The 17,222-nt window shown below is 39.3% G+C and overlaps 1 protein-coding gene across 2 annotated transcripts in view; it reads left to right on the forward strand.

Annotated features, from left to right (window-relative positions):
- The window catches only part of Gabrb3 (gamma-aminobutyric acid type A receptor subunit beta3), a 241,806-nt gene that overhangs the window by 180,425 nt on the left and 44,159 nt on the right, over window positions 1–17,222 (forward strand). For both annotated transcript variants that reach the window (XM_036184303.1, XM_036184297.1), the window contains exon 4: window positions 3,026–3,246. In XM_036184303.1, the coding sequence (XP_036040196.1) occupies window positions 3,026–3,246 (221 nt within the window). The remainder of the gene's footprint in view (window positions 1–3,025; window positions 3,247–17,222) is intronic.

Genomic DNA, 17,222 nt, shown 5'->3' on the forward strand with positions numbered 1-17,222 from the left:
TCTAGCTCCGTGTTCTGAACTCCCACATTCTTCCCATAGACCAGATCCAAAGACCTACAAACCACCTGATCAGGTCATAAGATAAATGGCCCCAATTCTTTTTTGTGTTTAAACATATTTTTGTTAGTTCATTGAGCATTTCATACCTGCATACAATGTATTTTGATCTATTCACATTCTTCCTTTATCTCCTCCAACCTCTTCCCAAATTTGTGCCTTTAAAAAAAAAAATAACCCTATGAGTCCAAGTTGTCCATCCCATATACTAATGCAGGTGAGTTTGACCACCAGAGTGTGGGCAACTTAATTTTATATGACAGAAAGGTATTTTTGTCATAAATAAATACCTGACAAAAATCATCTTGGCCCGGGTGGTGGTGGCACACGCCTGTAATCCCAGCACTTGGGAGGAGGCAGAGACAGGTGGATCTCTGTGAGTTCGAGGCCAGTCTGGTCTACAGAGCTAGTCCAGGACAGGCTCCAAGCTACAGAGAAACCCTGACTTGAAAAACCAACAACAACAACAACAACAACAAAAATCATCTTGAGGAAGAAAAGGGTTATTTTGGTTCACAATTTGAGTATACACTACCTAATTACAGCCATAGCTTGGTGAGAAGGGCATTGCATTCACAATTAGGAAGCATAGAGATGTATGGCTCTGCTCAGCTCGAGTTTTATTCAGCTCAGAATCCCACCCAACCCATGCAATAGAGCTACCCATATTCAGAGTAGGTTGCTCCACTTCAGCTAATCCAATCTAGAAACTCCCTTACATAATACCCAGAGTTTTGTTTCCTAGGTGATCTAGTTGCTGTCAAGTTGACAATATTTTCCATCACAAGATGCTCAAGTCTAGGACAGCCAAGGTACTGGGAGATGGCTGCCAGCCAAAGAGTAACAAAAGGAGGGACACACGACACCATGGGGACAACATAAGAACTTGCCACTATGAGTCAAAAGGCAGAAAGAAAATGTCACCTCTAAGTAGAGGCCTTTAATGTTGTTTCCATAAAAAGAGCAGATAAAGGTAAACATCCCAGAACTGCTTAACTTAGGTAATTACAAGGCTCCTAACCAGAGAGGCTCTTCCTAGTCACTTGGCCCTAGATAGACCTAGATCACTAGACATTGTGAATTGTTAGCTGCTGTGTACAAGCTCCATAAAGGAAGTAGAAGGGTGTAGCTCTAGATCCATTGAATGTGCTAACCCCCATGTTAGTTCTGGAAGTTGTCCACTCTGTTTAATAACTAGTTAACCCTGAGAGGTCAGTTCATCCAGCTCAGTGGGACCCCAGATGTCAGAACATATAAAAACAAGGATACATGGTTTAATGTACTTGGTAGTCACCCCAACACATGAAACTATACTGGCTTTCACTGTATGATGCTCATATCCCAGTCTCTGCTCCTCAGCCACTGGTGTGGCATCTAGTTTTGTAGCCCTCTCCATACACTTGCAAATATGTAAATGCTGCAAACTAATAGTTCCCAGGTTTGCCATGCTCCCTGCCTTCTCAGCTAGCTTCCCCAGGTCTATGTTTAGTGACATCTTCTCCATGAAAATCTTTGATTTGTTATTGGGATGTTAGTGAGCATCTGTATAGGATGTACTAGGCTCAGAGCTCTACCCCTGGGTGTTCTTGTAAGAAATTCCTACTTCTTAGGTGTTCCCTTTTCATTAAAAATTCAAATAAAATCTAAGATTCTAGCACACATTGGTTTACCCTCTGTCCTTGCTTCTCTTCTTTTTCTGTAGAGGCCCATTTGTTATGCTGGAGCCTCACGTATTCTAGGCATGCATTCTGACTCTAAGCTGTACCTTCATTCCAAAATCTCTATTTTATTCAGAGTTGGTTTGCTTTCTTGAAACCTCTTGCTGGGCACATCAGGAAAGAACAAGTTGACATCTGTGCTTTATCATTTTTAAGCATAATACACATCATTTATTGTTCAAATGAGACAGACTGTACAGCATGGAGAACTGCCATATGAGCTAATGGGTTATGTTAGCCCTTATTGTCCAGCATAGAATCTGAAACTGGCTTGCTTCTCATGTTTCACTGCCCACAAAATGAGCATGTTTACAGACCTGACCAAATGGCATGTGGACGCCCTTGCTGTGGAATGTACCTATATACCTTCAAATTTCCAGCTCAGTCCTTCACTAACAGAGTCCTGTGACTCTCACCATATTTTCTGATGTATACACCTATGCATATTTATGCAATTCATCTATTTCTTATTTTTCTGTTGGGCATTTGGGATGTCTTCGCCTCTGCCAACTGAATGAACTGTTTTGCCAATAAGAACAACAAAAAGCAAAAATTACTTTATAGTTCCCTGAGTGCATTTACTTATTTTGTTGGTTGCCTGAGGCAGTGCAGTGGTCTCCTTCCATGTCCTGCTGTGACTCAGGCTCCCGTGTTCTCCATGTCATAATGTTATCTCCAGGTGAGGTCATGGCCCAGTTAAGGTAGTATACAGTATGGAGCTGAGAGTAAAAGAACATGTGAAAGTTGGGGCACAGAACCCTCCCGCAGGCCACTTTATCTCCAGTGGATGTTTCTGGAAGGCCTGTGTATATATAGCCTTTGCAAAAGCAGAAGAAAGTAGCTTTAACTGCAGGGATGGCTTTATAGATAGAGTTCATCCATGCTGTTTGGTTAACACTCTGTCTGGTGGGGAAACGTGTACCTAAGGAGCCAATCAAATTCCCTGCCAGCCATCTGATTTTATAATAATGGTTTCTTGTCTTTTATCTCTGTATGGTTGTCTCAAAATGCAACCTATCTGGTGCTCTTGACAAAGTAAAAGCAAAAGTTTCTATGAATGTTACACATTTTCTATGTATCTCTTCTTACATTGTGCTTATTAAGCTCAGTGTTTGCAACCCCAAGGAAGTGTCCACTGCTTCTTCCCATTACAGGACGTGGGATTCAGCCTGGATTTGTCATTGCATGCAGGAGTTACACCTGTGTTGAGCACAAACTAATTTTCTTTCTTTTCTTTCTCTTCCTCCCAGGATTATACCTTAACTATGTATTTTCAACAATATTGGAGAGATAAAAGGCTCGCCTATTCTGGGATCCCTCTCAACCTCACGCTTGACAATCGAGTGGCTGACCAGCTCTGGGTGCCCGACACATATTTCTTAAATGACAAAAAGTCATTTGTGCACGGAGTGACAGTGAAAAACCGCATGATCCGCCTCCACCCTGATGGGACAGTGCTGTATGGGCTAAGGTCTGTCTGCTCTGCAGGGCCAGTTTTGAAGTTTTGTGGTGCATTGGCATTGAGTTTCTCACTTGAGATGATTATAGTAAGTGAGACCATGTCCTTAAATTAATTGGTAAATATCCATGAAACATTCTGAGCTTTGCAGAAAAGAAAATCTCATCACTCTAAGATTTGGAGCATTACTGTTACTATAAATAGTCACCGACAGTTGCAAAGTAGTTTTTTCTTGTATAGTTTGTATATAAATTGGGTTGCCATATCTAAGAACACAGACTCCCATATCATAAGCACAAAAACCTGTAATTAATATTGCCCTGACACTTGAGAGGCTTTAATGGGTTTTTTTCAAAGCTAGCTGCACTACTTAAAAGATGTCTACTGTGCAGACTTAAGGTATAGTCTCAGTGGTACTCTATGGAGGCAGTGCCACTGATATTTATGGAGAGATGGAGTGAAAGTCTTACACATGAGATAGAGATCTCTCCAGGGCTTTAGATGTCACTTTCAGTCACTCACCTGAAAACCAGGCTGCCCCCTGAGCTGCACAGGGGATGCTTAGGAATTCCCTACTTGATAGGAAGTGACCTGATCTTCCTATGATGCTCCATTCTGCTGTCTTATAATTGTATATGATCAATTTGCTGAACAATAGTCTTAATTCCTCTGTCTCTGAATGGATTTCATACTGATTTTGGTTCTGTGCTGTTATTTGGCATGGAAGTGTGTATGTGCCTGACTAACTTCCTTGATGCCACGAACTAAAAGCAGCCTTAAGGCCTTCTAGGAGTAGCCCCCAGTTTTGAATGGAGCAACTGTGGATCTCTTGGAGGAAGACCTATCTCAGGCTGTTGTGAGTCCAGACCTTTTTCAGAAGACTCCAATGGCTGAAAGTAAAAACCAAACCAAACGTGTTGAAATCTATAGCCTGTGACTAGTAGAGTTTCTAGATTGAGTAGAGGAAATTATTTAACTTTGCCCTAACTAGAAAACATTGAATATCTTTTTAACCAACAACAGTATTGTAGCAAAAGTTGAAATGTCTGCCAAATCAGACCTTTCTATATATAAGGGAATAATGGCACATCTCAATAAAACTGTAGTGATCTTTCACCAAAGTCTAGTCTGATGTTTCTATATCTAGGATTTGCTTTTCATATTTTTGTCCCACACTGAGACACTTGGGCTTTAGTGTAAGAGGTTCTGATAGTACGCTGGTCTCCCTAGAAGAGCACCTACCACAACATCTTTGGGATTTAAAATGGAAAGCCATTTACCTTCCTGCCCACTTCCCTCACCAAAGTAGAGGCAGGCAGCATGTGTTTATGCCATACCTTTGTTGATATATGTATTCATGAGTGTAGTTATCTAAGTTTGTGGCTGTATGCATGTGGATATAGATGATGGAGGGTAGCTGGGAGCAAATATCAACTAAAATTAACATTTTGATTTTTTTTAAGACAAAACATGCTCTTTGGGTTCTCTTTCTTTTATTATTATTATTGTTGTTGTTGTTGTTGTTGTTGTTGTTGTTGTTATATTTGTGTTATAATTTTACACATCAGCCATGGGTTCCCCTGTCCTCTCTCCCTCCCCTCCCCTCCATTCCCATCTCCTCCAGGGCCAAGACTCCCCTGGGGATTCATTTAAACCTGGTGGATTCAGTACAGGCAGGTCCAGTCCCCTCCTTCCAGGCTGAGCAAAGTGTCACTGTGTAAGCCCAAGGTTCCAGCCAGCTCCTCAGCAAGGCCCCAGGTGGAGCTCCAGGTGTCCAATAGTTGAGAAAGAGGAGGGACTGTAAGAGCGTGAATTGTTGAGCCCAAGATTGGAAAAAGCACAGGGACAAATAGCCAAACGAATGGAAGCGCATGAATTATGAACCAAAGGCTGTGGAGACCCCAGCTGGATCAGGCCCTCTGATAAGTGAGACAATTGAATAGCTTGAACTGTTTGGGAGGCATCCAGGCTGTGGGGCAGGGACCTGTCCTTAGTGCATGAGCTGGCTGTTTGGAACCTTGGGCTTACACAGGGATATTTATTTATTTTTTACTCTTCATTTAAAAAATATTTTCCTTGTGGTCTCTTTTCCTTCATTTTGCATGTATTTTTTCTGGATGTGTATTCATGCAAAGAGGGTAGACGGCTACCTGAAGGAATTGTTTCTCTCCTTCCACCATGTGAGTTACCAGGATTGAACTCAGGTTTCAGGTTTGCTGGCTAGTGTCTTTCCCCATGAGTTGTCTTGCCGGCCCTGCATTCTTTATTTTCTTGACAGAAGTGAACTATATCCATTTGCCTTTGTTAAAATCAAAGGACCTTAACTTTGGGGAATAGAGTTATGTAACACACATGCAAGTTCTGTGATAAGTTTACAGATAGCATTCCAAGGAATTAAATTCTGTGCCAAATAAGAGGTAAGAGTAAGGTAAAATAGAAAGAAAACCAACTAAACAAATAGAAGTATTTTTTAAAAATTGTATCTTTAGCTCACACTTGGCCTATAGATTAAGTATTACTGCAATAATAAGTCAGGGGACCTTTCATAATAGCCTTTGCACAGCAATCTAAAAATAATCTTTTTGGTTAACTTTCCATTGGTTACCTGCAATCAGGAAGCAGCTTCCTGTGCAAACTAATTTTTCCAGGTGCACTTGTCTCATGCCTCTCAGTCTTTATTGAGATCCTCCTATTTCTATAACAATTATTCAGATTTTTGTGGACCTACACAAATCACCGTAACTGCAGACAGACCAGCATATACTGTGTATACAGTGTCTGCACTGCAGGCGTCTGGCTTCTTAGGAGTTGGCTAGCCTACACATTTCTATCCCAATATTCAAAACAGTATGTCTTCATAGAGTTTAACTTGAGCTTTTGAACAAAAAGCACATTAATAATTAAAGATGCTGATTATTGTTTAAAGTTCACATACGTACATATTCATCCTGTGCTGGTCTATGAAGTATACTCCAGCTTCTCATCTAGAAATACATGCAATGTTTCTCTATAAAATAAGGCACAGGTGCTCTTATAAGTGTCACTCTCCACCCTGTCTTCGGCCCTTCTTTCTTTTATTGTTACACTTGCTGAATCATGGTAGGAACACAGCAAGCCAGAGCTAAGCTAGTATCTCAAGCCTGGATTGTACACTGTATCTTTTGGTAAATAAGATCAGATGCTCCTCAGTTTATAGTATTGTGACATCTTTTTTTGTTTTGTTTTGTTTTTCCAGATAAGGTTTCTTTGTGTAGTTTTGGTGCCTGTCTTGCTCTGTAGACGAGGCTGGTCTAGAACTCATAGATATCACTTGCCTCTGCCTCCTGAGTGCTGGCATTAAAGGCATGTGCCAGTGCCACCTGGCTCTTTATTAACTCATCAGAAGTTGAACATAATGTAATCATAATACATAGAATCTTCCTAGCCTAGAGCATGTCAGTAATCAATGTTGTGGTGTGCTATCTGTGTTGGCTGTCTCTGTCTGGAGCTTGAGTTTGACTAGGAGCTGTGGATTCTGCTGACACCCAGCAATGTAATAGGGGCTCCTGGGAAAAGAGCAAAATTCAAAATCCAAAGTCAGTTTTCTCCTGAATACCTTTTGCTTTTACATGAAAATACCAGAAAACTGAAATTGACCCTCTTTGTCAGTGGTGTCTGTACTGTGTGTGGGAATAGAGGAGACACATAACACCCAAACTCCCTATATTTCTGATTTGATGTCCCTGTCCTCATGAGGTGCTGCTGTGGAAGTCTCACCAAGAAGAGGGCACTTTCCTCCTGGCTGTGGGTGTAATTTGGAGTGATTATACCTGAGACTTTCAGTTGAATTTTCCCACTGTTTAACACTGATCTCTTTCTTCACCTCAGCTATTGCCACACTGGTGGTCAGCCACTACTTTGAGTCTCTGAGTTTCTTTCCCATCACATATAGCCATGATGCACCAGGATCAAGGGGGCTTCTGCACTTTCTGGAAAAGATGAAGATCTTTGGCTATAGACCAGAGGGAGCATACATTAGTGTCTCAGATCAGCTTTGTTCTGGGAAAGTATTGATCCTTCACTCTGCTGATGGACTGGTCCACAACTTCTTGAGAACAGTAATGTTCTACTGGTAAAGAAAGGTTAGTGGCACTGGGAACTGTTTCTCCCAACTGTTCCAGTGCCTTGAGCTCAAGTTTTGCATGACCTCCTTAGTGGTCACTGACTTGGGTACAGTTGACCACAATGGCACATTGAGCCTCTGGCAGAGGTCAGCTTACTATGATGCGGTGGCATCTCTGGATAAGGCACAGTGCTGTCCTGACATGAATACACCTTTTAAAGTTTCCTTTGAGCTGTTATGCCTTTCAAGGTATCAGAAAGGTCTTAGATGCAGAGGGCATTTGGACTCAGGGGCCTTCATCTGCCCCTACCTGCATGGCTTCTCTACTTTGCTCTGCTATCTATCAGAGGTAGAATTGTCTTCTATCTTTATCTTCTGTACCTTTTCAATCTCTGGATCCCCTTTTGTCATTAAATGTTTTTCTTTGCCCCATTAAACATTGTGTTGCTCTGTGCTAGGGGTTGATAAGGAAGTTACAAATATAATGTCATTTGCCCTATGAAGCACCTAAGGTTGATTAATGGTCATCAAAATAAGGTAGCATCTTTTGATGGGAAGTGTAAAAAATATTTTGGACAGTACACTCTAAGGTTCCTACTTGCTGTTAAAAACTACTGCTGAAAATTATTAATGTAACCATTCCTATGGTTAAAAGTTTGAAGGCATTATTAAATCAAAGGTCTGAGCTTTGAGAGATATTGGGGCCTCCAACATGTTGGAGTCTCCACTGTACCCAGCCTTCATCTTTTCAGCTTTATACAATAGCCTTTCATGGCCTTGTTTTCAGGATTCCTCTGCTACACCATACCTATTCTCAACAGCTCTCTGAAAATTGGAGGAAGAATTTATGATCTCCTTACTCTTACATCTTTCATGCTTCCAAAACCACTGTTATGTGGATGGCACTGCCAAGTTTGTTGGCCAGCTTAGGATGGATTCTCCCCACACTGGATCATGTTAGCAGTGGCTTTTGTGTGTAGTTTTTTTTTTCTTTTCTAGGAACTGGAAACTCTTCAGGCTTTCCTCTTTCACAAGCTGGAAGCTTACCTGGAAGGTGTTTTGCCCTAAGTATACCATTCCCATTGCTCTTGTACAGCCTAGGAGGTCACTCCTTAATAGCCCTTATTTATTATTACATTACTGCCTCTCTTTTGGCATGTGCATTGGCTATAACATTAAGCTCCCTAGTGCTTTTTTTCTCTCCAAACTGTACATTTTGTATTTCTTTGTGTCCCGTTTTGTATTTTTAGTTGATCTGCATAATAGTTTTTAGTAATAACCAATTCACAGAATCACCATTATGCTGACTCTACCAAAGAGTCCAATAGTTTTTACTGTAGCCTTGGGCAAGGTCTTAGGACAAGGGTAGAATACATCCACACCATTTGTCAAAATATCCTATGACTGATCTCTAGTCCAGTCACTAATATTTAAATCTGAAGCCTCTACCTTCCACATTGCTCTCAGCACTGCTATCTTCCAGGCTCCAAATAGAATGAGCCATTAAGCTCTGTTCATGGCAAAAATAGGCTTTCTAGTTCAAGGTCTCAAAGTCTTTCACATTGCCCCCAAAATCCAAGTAGTCAATTTCTTTATAACAGAGAGTCTCTAGTACCAATTTTTATTAGTTACTTTTTAATTGTTGTGATAAAACATCATGAGTTTATTTTGGTTATAGTTCCAGAGGGAGAGTCCATAATGGCAGGGGAGGCATGGGAGCAGGCAGCCAAGAGCAGAAGCTGAGATTACATCATTAGTCATAAATACAAAGTGTAGAGAGGAAACTGGAAGTGGGGGTAAGGGTATAAACATTCAAAGCCCGCCCCCAATGACATAGTTCTTCCAAAAAGGCCACATCTCCAAAAGGTTCCATAACCTCCCCCAAACAATGTCACCGACTGGCACCAAGTGTTCAATTACATGAGTTTATGGAAGATAGTTCTCATTCAAACCACCACAGTATAGAAAATCATCTAGCCATACTAATCTCTTATTTCCAATTAAACATTTTACTTTTATACTTACAATTTATTGTAGTGAGCTTTTCTTCATTTAAAATAGTTTTTTCTCATTTCTTTGCCCCACTGCACTGCACTGACTTTTATTTCCAGAAGAATGATGAGCTGACAATGTACAGCACCAGATCATTCTTCTATGATGTGGGTGCTGTCTGAGCCCACCATCAAGGATGATGGTACTTTCTATTTAGGGTAACTAATATATGTTCATTTAATTCCCAGGTAGGGAGGGGTGTGTGAGTCTGTTAAGTACTTTCCAGAATTGTGTTATACATTGAAATATGACAAGTGAAACATGCACCAGTTTATATTTATACTTAACAACTATAAAAACGATGACCATTGCAAGGTAACTTTTTGAATGTCCTAAATAGATATTGTTCCTTCATGCTGTGTTTACATGACTATTTTCTCTGACTGTTATAATTAATTTTCTACATTTATTCATTTTTAAATGTTTATTTTTATTATACATTAAGAATTTATAATTATATCTACTTAAGGGGTAAAAATTGATGTTATGATTTATGCATGCAGTGTGGAATAATTGAATCAAACTAGGTATCACATTCCTCCTTAAATATTTAATCTCTTTTGTGGTGAGTAAACTTGAAACTTCCTTTTAGGAATTTATAGTTAGCAATTTTGAAATATACAGTGCACTCTTATTCTCCATGTTGTGCAGTAGACCTTCAAAATAATCTTCCTTTCTGAGGTTTTTATCATTTTATTGTTATCATCTTCTTCCTACTTCTCTTAGACTTTGTCAACCTCATTCTGCTACTACTTCTGTGTCTGATTGGGTTTGGTACTACATATACATCATAACAGTCTGTTTTTATGTGCCTGGCTTATTTGATGTAGCATAATGTTTCCCATTTCCATCCATGTTGTCACAATGGACAGAACTTTCATTGTTGTTAACTAGACAGTGTTGCATTGTTTATACTACACTTTCTTCTCTGTTAATGTGTTGGTTGGTAGTTTGGTTGACTCCATAATTTCACAATTATAAAGTGTGTTGCGCTCAGCATGGGAGTGTAAATATCTCTTTGACAAACTGGCTTATAATGTTTTGGGTAAATACAGAATTGCTAGCTCATTTTCAGTTTGTTTTTTTTGTTTGTTTGTTTTGTTTTGTGTTTTTGAAAACCCTGCATACCACTTTCTATATTGGCTGTGCCAATTTACACTCCCACTAACAGAGTGCAGGGTACTCTTCTTCCTGTCCTGGCCAGTACTTCTTCTTGATTTTCATGATAGACATCCTTATATGTGTGTAATGGTGTTTTACTCTACTACAAACTTCTTATTATCAGTGAGTCTGAGAATTCTTCTTATGTCTGTTGACCATGTGATTACCCATTTTGAGAAATGTCTCCTTTAAAATGAATGTAAACTCTCCTAAAAAGTAACTTCTCCTATGTTTTCTGGCTTTCAAAATCTTACTTCTGTTAAGACTCATGATGTGTAGAAATTTTCAGAAAATATGAACCAATTTATTGAAATTACTTAAAGAATTATACATTAGAGAGTTAGTAATGTGGAGTCTGCACATTTGTATGGGCTATGTTGTCAGATACAGTCTATTAAATATGTCAGTGTGCAGGTTGATGTTTTCTGATTTCCTTTGTTTTTGATATTATTAATCAAGAAGATTTTTCATTCTGCATGCTCTGTAATCGAGTATATATTATAGGGTTAGTTATTCACAAGAGGGTCAATATCCCTTTAAATATTTGCATGCAAATATCTTACATGTAGAAATATTTTGGGCAGAATTTTCTCTTTTTTATTAGTTCTTTAAGAATTTTGCACAATGCATTTTGATCATGTTTACTTATTCCTAAAACTTCTTCCAAGTATATCTCCATTCCCTATACCCACCCAACTTTGTGTCTTTTAAAAAACAATCAAGTCCAATTTGTGCTGCCCATGTATTCTTAGTTGTATGGCCTTCCACAGGAGGATAGTCAACCTACCAGGGGCTATATTCTTAAGAAAAACCAATTGTCCACCTCCCAGCAGCCAAACATTGCCAACAACTCCCCTGATATGGGAGTGAGACTTCATTGCCACCTCTCCTCTTGATTAAATTTGGTCTGGTGTCTGGTAAGCACTGTTTGGCTGCAGTTATCCATATCCTCTGGCTTTTACAACCTTTCATATTTCTATTCCATGGTGATTCCTGAGCCTTTGGAAGAGGGTTATGATATGACTATTATATCTATATCATATGTGCTTTTTTATTTTAGAAAGAGATAATATTTATAATCAACCTGATTTAAATAAAAATATTGGTTTTTCTCTGTCCCACACCAGAGGGCTCTTCTGATTTGGGACACAAGAATCTCTTAACCTTTTCTTATAGCAATATGTCTGGGTTTAGAGAAGGACTGAGCCAATTCCATCTCCAAAGCTAGCTTGGCAATTTTGGGAATGTGGGCATAGTTTATCTTACTACTTCCTGCTGGAGGGGGGTGCTGTATCTTATGGGGACACAAAGAAAATTTTAGGATTATAGAGTAGTCTGTGAGGGTAAACCTCTGAGCCAGTTGCCTTGAAACCATTTTGGATGTTGGATCATCTGGGCCATGGTGTCATCGGAGACCTTTCAGGTGGTCTTGGCTGATCAAACCTGATGTATCTTAATCTGGAACAAATCCACAGCCTCTGGCTTTCTGTGGAAACAAAAGCAGAGATTCTTTTCTAAAGCAACATATCCTTACATCCAAATTTTGAAGTCAAGGTACCTTTAAAATTTACATATTTGTTTAACTCAACAGCTTTTACGATCAAATCTTTTTCTGCAGTTAAAAATCCCAAAGACAAGACAAACCAGATTCTCTGTGTAATATCCATCTTTGTTAAGACTGAAACGCTGCTGTGGCTGCTGGCTTCACCCACCTCAGCTTCCCAACATGGCGGTGGTACAGTTTACTGCCAGCTCTGGGTCTGGAGCCATGTGTATCATCAACTATCAGAGCAGTTCTATCAAAGCAGCGCATAGCCCAGAAACCTTTTTTTTTTTTTTTTTAAACTAGCAAAGGCTAAATCCACCATGCAGCAGAGTAAAGTGCCGCTTGTAGACTCCACATTCCTACTACACTGCAGGTCAGACACACACCCCAGGAACCCGCCATAGTAGCCAGGAACCCGCCATAGTAGCTCAAACCCTCAGGCTGCCGCTAATTTGAGAGAGACAACTAGGAAGCTATTTTCAGCTCCATTTTAGAATCTTTTTTATCAGGTTTTAGGTGGAAACTCTTGCCAACATGTTGGGTGTCATTTGTAGTTAGAGTTTTCCTCCCTGGCCCACAGTCAGGACAAATCTCTCTCAACCACCAGGCCCATAGATGCTCAGAACCAACCAAGTAAACACACAGAAACTTACATTGCTTACAAACTGTATGGCCGTGGCATGCTTCTTGTTATCTACTTCTTCTATCTTAAATTAACCCATTTCTATTAATCTATAAGTTGCCACGTGCCTCGTGGCTTACCAATACCTTACATCTTTCTAGTTATGGCAGTGGCTGGCAGCATCTCTCTGCCCCAACCTTCACTTCCCACCTTCTCTTCCTTGTCCTGCCTCCCCTATCCTTCCTGCCTTGCTACTGGCCAATCAGCACTTTATTTTAACCAATCAGATCAATACATTTAACATACAGAACATCCCACAGCAGACTCCTAGTATGTGGTGTATTCAAAAATAAGAACAAGTGTGGAAAGTAACCAATAGCATTGGCTAGCCTATAATGTTGGGTACGAGGTGCTTACCCACCAACCCCACAGTTCCCCAGAGTTTTCTTGAGTGCAAGCAGCAGGAAATATTAGATAGAAGGATTTAGATAGTGAAGATAAACAGAAAATAAAGGATAGCCTTGAGAGGGCCTGAAACCTATTCCAACGAGCCCTGACTGTTTCTGCCCCAGGGTATTTAGAGATGCCAAGGGGTGCAGCAAAATACATCCCCCACCCCAGCACAGCCAAGTGCAGACCATTTCAGACACCTGCACTCAGGCCTATGATCCTAATCATCCTCTCTATGCAGACCTGCTGGGTAAAGCCACGAGGAACCTGAAAATGGGCTTCCACAGTTGGGGGTCTATGGGACTACTACTAACTCCAAAAGAGGGAGCCGATTCTTGGCACTGAGCTTTTTATTTATTAGTCTGTGATTTCTAATAAGTGCATTGTTGCCCTGTTATAATGTAACACCAATTTGACTCTTATGAGTGTGTGTGTGTGTGTGTGTGTGTCTGTCTGTCTGTCTGTCTGTCTGTGTGTCTCTGTGTGTGTATATGCGCACATGCATGTATATTAGGAAGCTTCTACAATTGTAGAATTTGCTCAAAAGATCTTTAGTGTTCTTTATCCCTTCCCATATTCTTCCCTTTACTCTGACTCCTACCCCACCCCTAAATTAAGCCTTCCTGTTTCATCATCCACTTTACTTCATTATATCACTGTCTCCTTTGAAAGCAATCCCTATGGCCCCTTACCAATTTCCTGGACATTTAGGCTATTTCTAAAGAAATACACATATCTGACAAATCAAAGCTAATATCCATAGGTAAGAGAAAAACATGGGATATTATTCTTTCTGGCCTTAATTTATCTAATGCTGACTGGTGATTTCCAGCTCTATTCATTTACCTGAGAATTTCATAATTTTGTTTTCCTTAGCAACCAGATAGCATTAAACAGTGATGATACACTCCATTTTCATTATCCATTCATCAACTGATGAACTTCAAGGTTGTTTTCATTTCTTGGGTATTATGAGAATAGCAATGAACATGGATGAGCAGCTATTTCTGCAGTAAGTGATAGAATCCTTTGAGTATATGCCCCCAAGAATGTTACAGATTGATCAAATGTAGATCTTTTTCTCTCTTTTTGAGAAATCTTTTATTTATTTCATTTGTGGCCACACCAAGTTGCATTCTCAACATCAGTGAGCAAATGTTTTCCTTTTTCACATGACAGCATCTTTTGTCATTTGTAGTTTTATCTTAGACATTCTAATTGGGATAAGATGAAATCTCAAAGAAGTTTTAATTTGGATGTTCCTGATGAGTAAGGATGTTGAACATTTTTCCAAAATGTTTCTCAGCCATTTATATTTCATCTTTTAAGAACTCTGTGTTTAGCTCCATGCCTCATTTTAGTTAGGCTGTTTTTGTTGCTGTTGTTGTTTATTTGTTTTGGTTTTTTATGTTTAGATTCTTGAGTTCTTTGTAAAATGTAAAACCTTCAGTTTTGTTTAGCACTGGTACCTTGGCACAAAGCAAGCCCAAGTGCATGGCTGCAGCGTGCTCCACTGCACAGCCAGTCTGCAAAGACTGGGAGAAGTGATCTGATTTTCATTCACCACACTATTATAACCACATTCCTAATTTCCAGCAAAAGGCCTACAAAGAAGGAGAAAAATTTGTTGACCTCAAAGGAACAAAATGAATTGGCAGCTTCTTAGACATTACATCTGCTAGACAAAACTTTAAACCATCCATCTTAGCACCCCAGGTGAGAGATAAGAGAAAGATGAACAAAGAACTGAGGGAACTGATGACTATATGTGAGTCAAATGGACAAAATCCACCAAGAAATAGAAATTCTAAAAAGAGACCAAGTGGAAATAATTAAAGTGATTAATACACTAACAGGGTTTGACTGTAGATTTTAACACAAAGAATATGTAGACTTCAAACTGTGGCTACTAAGGTGGTTGAATCTAAGGGACAGGAAATAGGAAGAAAGAAGCCAAGTTAACAGAGTCCAGCAAACTTGTGAGAAAACAATAATAAATCAAAATTTATAGGAATCATAGGAGATTAGAGAGAGTGAAGGCTTTTGAAGAAATAATGGCTGAAAGCATAACCAGTTTGATGGATGATATAAATGTGAAAATCCAAGAATCTCAGTGAACTCCAGTAGGGATAGAACCAGAGAGATCTGTGACGAGGCATATTATAACCAAAATTTCAAATGCTAAGTACAGAGACAATCTTGACAGCATCAAGAGAAAAGCACTCATCTCTGATACAGGATTCTTAAAACAATTACATGGCCATTTATCTCCAGAAACATTGGGTGTCAAAAACCAGTTGGATAATGACTAATAGGCTAGAAAAGAAAAGCTGTCTACATACAATGCTATATGTGAAAATGGCTCTTAAAAATGAGAAGGAATGACTATTCTCCCAGATAATATATCCTGATATAGTTTGTTTCTATTTAATAGACTTGCTTTAAACAAAGTGTTCAAGTGAGTATTCAAGTGTTCAAGTTTAAAGGAACAGATACTGGACATTAATGCTAAGACATATGAAGTGGTGATGATATCCAGTGATAAGGAATGAAAACCAATGTTACTAAAAGATTTGTAATTCCACTTTTGAACTTTTAGTCTCTACAGGACTTAAATGATGAATTCACTAGCATTTTGCAGGCCGAGATGGGAAAATCACAAGCCTTATTGTAGAAAGGTCTAGGCTAGCTTTGGCTATATGGCTAAAGCAATGTCTCACTGACAATATCCCCCATCAAAAAAAAATACATACAAGTAGTTATGATCAATGTTATTGGTATACAGTGTTCAGAGAAACAGTTTCTAAAGCCGGTGGTATAAGGGGTGCTAAGCTAATTGAAGATTATGGATTAGAACAAAGTATATTGCTATAAATTTGGGATGTTAATTTTAATATGCATAGTAACCAAAAAGAATATATCTGTGAACTAGCTCCAAATGAAATGAGCAGGAAATCATATCATGGTAACAAATCTGCTAGACAACAAATAAAGTAGATGAAAGAAATGAGGGAAGGAAAAACTCCCAGTCATAAAGAAAGCAAGTAGCCTTGTTGTAGAAGTCGTTCCTTTCTTATTAGTAATTACTTTAAGTGTAAATGGATTGAACTAATCAAAAGCTAGAGACTGACAGAGCAGAATGTCTAAAAATAAATCAGGATTTAATTATACACTGTCTACAAAAGGTAATCCAAAAGCACAGACATCTAAATACAATCAGAGTCAAGATCTAAGTAAGTTGAAAGTGAAATCATGAAAATGTGTATTTCATACAAATAGTAGCCAAAGAAGATGTGAGACAATGGCATTGATCTAAAAGTAAACCAACTCTAAGTCAAAAACTCTAGCAAAAGATGAAACACTAGACATTGATAAAAGAGCCACCATGAAGCTACAACAATGGTGGACATATTAAACCTCAGAGCAACAAAACAGAGGAGGCAAAGTGCCACAAAATGGAAAGTAGAGGTAGCAACTATACCAATTTTCTGTGTCGAGTTCTGAGAGCAATTAGTCCAGGTAGACCATTCACTGAAAAGGTAAATCTTCTCCTATCAGTGACTGTAAGAAACTGAAACAGGGGGAGGTGGCCACCAAAACCTACAGCTGGAAGTCCCACGTGATGGAGTGAAGCACAGTGAGGGGACATAGGGAAGGCTGAAGCCTTTCCGGAGGGTGCACTCCTCAAGGCCCCAGAGTCCCATTGGAATTTTGGTTTTGTGTTTTCTTTGTCATGTCCTGGGCTGCTGCAGATTTTCTTTTTGTTCCTGTGAGCCTAGAGATTTGAGATTTCTTACTGCAGGATTTATGGAAACTTTTGTCTTGGGGTAGAGGATATGGAAATGAAAGTCCCTGTGCTCTTCTTACCGCCTCCCTGTGGTGAGCCAGATAAAAAGCCAAGTGTAAGCTTAAATGTGCATAGGGGGAAAAACTGTTCATGTATAAAAGCATGTTTCCACTAATGGTGAATGTGTTTTCAGTGCTTTGCAAGATGAACAAAATTATCAATCTCCCTTTTTATATTGGGGTGGAACCCAAACTGGGTGTTTTGTAAA

This window comes from Onychomys torridus, chromosome 1, assembly GCF_903995425.1.
Source record: "Onychomys torridus chromosome 1, mOncTor1.1, whole genome shotgun sequence".
Taxonomy (NCBI): Eukaryota; Metazoa; Chordata; class Mammalia; order Rodentia; family Cricetidae; genus Onychomys; species Onychomys torridus.